Source organism: Salvelinus sp. IW2-2015, linkage group LG32, assembly GCF_002910315.2.
Source record: "Salvelinus sp. IW2-2015 linkage group LG32, ASM291031v2, whole genome shotgun sequence".
NCBI classification, from domain to species: Eukaryota; Metazoa; Chordata; class Actinopteri; order Salmoniformes; family Salmonidae; genus Salvelinus; species Salvelinus sp. IW2-2015.
This window is the reverse complement of record NC_036871.1, coordinates 5893265-5899969: the sequence shown is the minus strand read 5'-3', so window position 1 is coordinate 5899969 and position 6705 is coordinate 5893265. Positions and strand designations below refer to the sequence as shown.

Sequence of the window (6705 nt, the reverse complement as noted above, 5' to 3'; positions counted from 1 at the left end):
GCATATGTGGTGGTACTTAATGTATATTAGTCAGTTCGGTTTCATCTGGCACATTCTCATAATGATAAGAATGACAAACTCTACAGTGGAAAGTCTACACATCAGAGTTATCGGATTCACATGGAATTGTTGTTCGAATTTAAATGTTTGAATATTGAAATTATTCGTGATGGGATGAAATGTGATTTTAAAAATAACAAAGTGAATGATAACGAAAACCGAAACAGTCCTGAAATGTGAAACAAACACTAACACAGGAAACAATCACCCACAACACACAATGGAAAACAGGCTACCTAAGTATAGCTCCCAATCAGAGACAACGATAGACAGCWGCCTCTGATTGGGAACCACACCAGGCCAAACACAGAAATAGACAACCTAGACATACAACATAGAATGCCCACCCACATCACACCCTGACCAAACAAAACATAGAAACATACAAAGCAATCTATGGTCAGGGCGTGACAGTGGTGCCCCGACTTTCTAGTTAATTACATTTACATGATTAGCTCAATCAGGTAATAGTTATTACGGAGAAAGGATTTTATAGAATAGCATGTCATATCACTTAATCCGGCATAGTCAAAGACACGACATGGCCAACATACCACGGCTAATTAGAGCAGTAAAAATACATGTTTTGTCATACCCGTGGTATACGATGACTGTCAGCCAATCAGCATTCAGGGCTCGAACCACCCAGTMTATAAATACTGATATATCACATGCCTTTTATTTTCCTGCATAAGTCAAATTTGGCCTCAACTGCCATTCATTCCAATTTGACTGGTTTTGATTTCTTCCTGACCAATATAGATGCGGTAAAGAGGTTAATCAAACTCAACCAAAACAATGGAATTGCCATGGAAATGCATGGGGGAATGATCCCAAATCTCCTCACTGCCCCCCAGAAAAATGTGCCAAAATTTAAGCTATGGTTTATATGTGTATTTCACACTATGTTAATTAAGGTAAAAATCTGAATATAATGCTTGTATGGATGTCAACCCCAACACATGTTCATGTCATCATCACCAATCAACTGCATTACAGTTAAAAAATGACTGACTACCACTACCCATTTATGTATGCTAGCTATGCTAACCAGCTTAAACGAACTGCAGCATTTAGCAGTCAATTCTTCTAATCCTGAAAAAGGACAACTTCTAAATGTTGCCAGCAAAACAGCCACATATGTCCAAATTGGACTTAAGTAACCATATGTGAGCCTGTTACAATGCATAAATCATTACGGATTTCACAAATATCCATATATTTTTTTATTTAACCTTTATTTAACCTTTATTTAACTAGGCAAGTCAGTTAAGAACAAATTCTTATTTACAATGACAGCCTACACCGGCCAAACCCTTACGACGCTGGGCCAATTGTGCGCCACCCTATMGGACTCCCAATCACGGCCGAATGTGATGCAGCCTGGATTCGAATCAGGGATTGTAGTGACGCTTCTTGCACTGAGATGCAGTGCCTTAGACCGCTGTGCCACTTTGTTAGATCAGATTTATAGAATGTGCGCTAATCTGGTAAAAGTGTGAAAAAAAGCATATTTAATGCTGAAACCCTCATATTAAATAGCATATTAAAGTTGATGGTTTATATTTAGGATAATGTTTTACAGCTTTTTATTTTATTTTTTAAATCATCTTATTTTTATTATTTTATATATTTTACATAAAATTACAGATACCTGTGATAATCTGAAGTACCCAAAAAGGTGACTAAACATACAACAACAAAAAATCTATTTACCAAAATTCTGGTAGTTTACTGGTAAATTTTGAACGTTTCCAGTAATACACCTTCCCTTTGCAACCCTAGTCACTGTTGTAAGAAGAAACAAACATGACAAGGAAAACTTCTGTACACAGGATCCTGTATTTCCACAGGGTAGCTCTGGAAAGCACTGGTTTGTAGAGAGTGCTGTTGTTATCTGTGCAATGTTCGAATGAGACAGCCATGACCTGCTCATCTCAAATTGTCTGATCATATCTTTTAGGCTTGGACAAATGCAGTTCRTTTCTCCAGTGACTGACAATAGATAAATGTATACAATGCCTCTCGATGTGTGACTTGCCTCTGACCAGGTCTGTGGTATTGGCGACACGAACAGGTTTAAAATGAACTTACCTGGTTGACTAACAAAGTGCTTTTCACAGCAAATCGTAGCTCTTTCCATTTCCTTTTCCTTCCAGATGGCAGAAGCTTTCYTAGAAAACTTCAATTTGAACCCCTAGCACATCAACCACCTATGTTTTCCCTCTGCTAATCAAAAGTCAAGAGTCAAAGAAGTAGCGGATTAATCTGATTCAAGGCCTCGTAACTACAGGTTAACGATGTGGATAGGAAAGTCTGTATGGGGATGCAAAGGCGCAGAGYGACAAAGAGAAAGAGTGAGACACACAGAGCGACAGAGAGAGTGGTTAAGAGATTGAGAGAGATTAGCCAAGAGAGAGAGAAACGGAGAGTGAAGGAGCCAGACCTGCCACTTGTGGCCCACACACAAACTGTCCAAGAGCTTCCTCAAGATCACTTGCAAAGGTCCCACTAATTGGCATTTTAAAAACATGCAAACTGTTTGAGTCAGATAACCATGTGTTTCTGAGCTCCTTATTGTCAAATGCAAGTATACTCTCTAGATGTGTATTTACAGACAAGCATGTGTATGGAAAAGAAAACACAAGGGTACTACAGGATATTACATGGTATGAAATATATGCAACACATTTTCCACCAACAGTTTTCTGTGCTAATGCACCACACAACAATGATGTYTGGTAAGATTGCTAGTTAGCCTATTGCAGATCTGTACAAATGATCCACCTCCCACTATTGTCACTATTAATGGTGGATAGTGTCACGCCTTGTGTTTCAACTGTCCTTGTGATTGTTGCCTATCTTCCCCATTATCCCCTGTGTATTTATACAAGTGTTCTCTGTTTGTCTGTTACCAGTTCGTCTTGTTTGTCAAGTGAACCAGCAGTTTGTCTCAGCTCCTGCTTTTCCCCATTCTCTCTTTTTCTCGCCCTCCTGGTTTTGACCCTTGCCTGTCCGAKTCTGAWCCGGTCTGCCTGACCACTCCGCCTGCCCCTGACCTTGAGCCTGCCTGTCGTCCTGTACCTTTGCCCCTTCTCTGGATTACCAACCTCTGCCTGTCCGGACTCTGAGCCTGCCTGCCTGACCACTCTGCCTGARCTGACCCTGAGCCTGCCTGTCGTCCTGTACCGTTGCCCKTTCTCTGGATTACCAACCTCTGCCTGACCTGACCCTGAGCCTGCCTGCCGTCCTGTACCGTTGCCACACCACTCTGGATTATGTACGCCTGCCTGCCTTGACCTGTCGTTTGCCTGCCCCRGTTGCTGTAATAAACATTGTACTTCAACACAGTCTGCATTTGGGTKTTACCTGAAACCTGATAGATAGAGGACAGGACACAACGTTAGGCTGCTATATTTACAGTACCTGTGGTATAGTTAGCGTGCCGAAAAGCGTAGTGCATATGGGAGGTACCAAAACACCTTGATAGGGGAGCTGCATGCAAGCAGATGAGAAAATTTGACWAGGATGGAATAAATTATATACAGTGGCTTGCGAAAGTATTCACCCCCTCGGTATTTTTCCTATTTTGTTGCCTTACAACCTGGAATTAAAATAGATTTTGGGGGGGGTTTGTATCAATTGATTTACACAACATGCCTACCACTTTGAAGATGCAAAATATATATTTTTGTGAAACAAACAAGAATTAAGACAAAAAAACGGAAAACTTGAGCGTGCATAACTATTCACCCCCCAAAGACAATACTTTGTAGAGCCACCTTGTGCAATTACAGCTGCAAGTCTCTTGGGTACGTCTCTATAAGCTTGGCACATCTAGCCACTGGGATTTGTTCCCATTCCTCAAAGCAAAACTACTCCAGCTCCTTCAAGTTGGATGGGTTCCGCTGGTGTACAGCAATCCTTAAGTCATACCACAGATTCTCAATTGGATTGAGGTCTTGTGGTTTTGACTAGGCCATTCCAAGACATTTAAATGTTTCCCCTTAAACCATTGAGTGTTGCTTTAGCAGTATGCTTATTATCATTATCCTGCTGGAAGGTGAACCTCTGTCCCAGACTCAAATCTCTGGAAGACTGAAAGTTATAGAATTTGTATTTAGCGCCATCCATCATTCTTCAATTCTGACCAGTTTCCCAGTCCCTGCCGATGAAAAATCCCCACAGCATGATGCTGCCACCACCATGCTTCACTGTGGGATGGTTTCTCGGGGTGATGAGAGGTGTTGGGTTTGAGCCAGACATAACGTTTTCCTTAAATGGCCAAAAAGCTCATTTTAGTCTCATCTGACCAGAGTACCTTCTTCCATATGTTTGGGGAATCTCCCACATGCCTTTGGCGAACACCAAACGTGTTTGCTTATTTTTTTCTTTAAGCAATGGCTTTTTTTTCTGGCCACTCTTCCGTTAAGCCCAGCTCTGTGGAGTGTACGGTTTAGTGGTCCTATGGACAGATACTCCAATCTCCCTGTGAAGCTTTGCAGCTCCTTCAGGGTTTTCTTTGGTCTCTTTGTTGCCTCTCTGATAATGCCCTCCTTGCCTGGTCGTGAGTTTTGGTGGGCGGCTTCTCTAGGCAGGTTTGTTGTGGTGCCATATTCTTTCCATTTTTTAATTATGTATTTAAAGGTGCTCCGTGGGATGTTCAAAGTTTCTGATATTTATATAACCCAACCCTGATCTGTACTAGTTTTACGGTTTTTATTTATTTAGACATTTTTGAAAMAAGTKATTTTTTTCATTTCACTTCACCAATTTGGAKTATTTTGTGTATGTCCATTACATGAAATCCAAATAAAATACATTTAAATTACAGGTTGTAATGCTTTTTRTTTTTTTTTTTACGGCAAGGGGGATAAATACTTTTGCAAGGCACTGTAGTTAAACCTGCAAAACTGTCCCTAAGTCTTCTCTATGCAAGGACAGAGAGAGGGAGTCTGTCCCATGACCAACTCCTCTCTACTAATAAACACCCTTCATTTCCATACAATGCGACAGCAATAAAAAGACGATTACACCCACAATGGGGAAGCTGCATCATCCCAAACTTCCCTCCCTCACCTCCCTTACTTGGATAAATTGGCTATTTATCATTGATAAGGAAGAGATGGTGGAGCCTGTCGCAGCTTAAAAGAGATTTTGTTATCCTCATGTGGGCCATAGACAAACACTTTATTAGATTGGGGAATTCAATGCTGTCAGCTTCTGATTTCATTACTATGCGTCTTCAGAAGAAAAAAGAAAAGGAAAAAATTAAGAAAGGAGGGATCTGCTTATTACAATAATGGAAACTTTGGTCATTATTCATGTCGCTCCTCGTGGTTGTTGATGAGCCGCTGAGCGTTTATCATTTAAGGCATGATGCACTAAGAGTTGAGTGAGCTGTAATCCTGGAAAGATTGCTCTGAGACCGGCTTTCAGAAATCAGAGCAAGGCGAGATCCCCGGGAGGTCTCTCTCTCAGTGTGAGACAGCGCTTCCTTTACAGCTTSTCTGCTGATAGTCAGAGATGAGAGTGGAAAGGAAAACAAAAGCTGCCATAGTTCATGATGATTTACTGGGGTAACAATGCYCTTAAGAACATACAAATGTGAGACAAGTTGGAAGTACCGTAACATACATCATTGCTGCACTCTAGACACAATTGTGGRTTATTCCATATATTGCATCTCATTTAACTTCTGAACTTGGACAATGGCTGAAAAATATTTTAATGCGTGAATCTCTAGTCATTTCCACGGGTTTTTACACCGGCTAGTACATTTACTGCCACAATCAAGTAGCTGCAAAAATACCCCATAGCGTGTGTTGTTATTAGTAAGGATGGGGAGGTTGGAGAGGGCCACAAATGRCTCTGTAATTGCAACTCAGCACTGCCGAGACCAAGGAACAGTAGTCCATGCATMTCGTAGTGTGCACCGTAACAGAGTTGTGTGCAATAGCTGCTGTAATGAAAATCAACATGGATAAATGTATGAATTCAAGAAAACAAGTGTGGTTGTCCTACTCACCTGTTTGATTGCATGCAACAGCTTACCATAGCAGTAGACTATGACCAGGAAGGGGATGAGGAGGCAGAAAACAAAGAGGCAGAGGATGTACGAGACATTGTTGGCACTCTTGGCCTTCCAGTCCACGGAACATGTGGTACCGGGCCCCTCGGGGCCGTAGCGGCTCCAGCCGAAGAGCGGCGGCAGGGTCCACATCAAGGAGTAGAACCAGGAGAAAGCGACGCCCAAGGCTACCTTCCGGTAGTTGGTGGAGTCGGCCTTGGTTGGGCCCATCATGGTGCTGTAGCGCTCGTAGGAGAGCACGGCCAGGGAGATGAGGGACACGATGCCTGGAAACGAGAACACAGACATTCGCTCAGAATATGTAGAACAGGGCCAATACAGGAGTTCATCGGGGGGGYGTCAAAGACAACACAGACACAACACTCCAGCCTTAAAACAAACGTTTACCTACGGGGTGTTTAAACAAAAATGCATGCAGAATCATTAGTGGGAGTGCTCATACAGACACAAGTAAATGATATCACACTTGAGTGTATGCTGGCTTCCTACTGTTTTACCCTGGAAGGGTAAGTAATGCATCCATATAGGTTGTTATTACTTTGCAAAGAGAGATT

The 6705-nt window shown here is 41.9% G+C and overlaps 1 protein-coding gene across 1 annotated transcript in view; it reads right to left on the bottom strand.

The window, feature by feature from the left end:
- The window catches only part of LOC111956939 (pinopsin-like), an 83961-nt gene that overhangs the window by 54671 nt on the left and 22585 nt on the right, over positions 1-6705 (bottom strand). The window contains exon 2 of the mRNA XM_070436768.1: positions 6089-6417. Within this exon, the coding sequence (XP_070292869.1) occupies positions 6089-6417 (329 nt within the window). The remainder of the gene's footprint in view (positions 1-6088; positions 6418-6705) is intronic.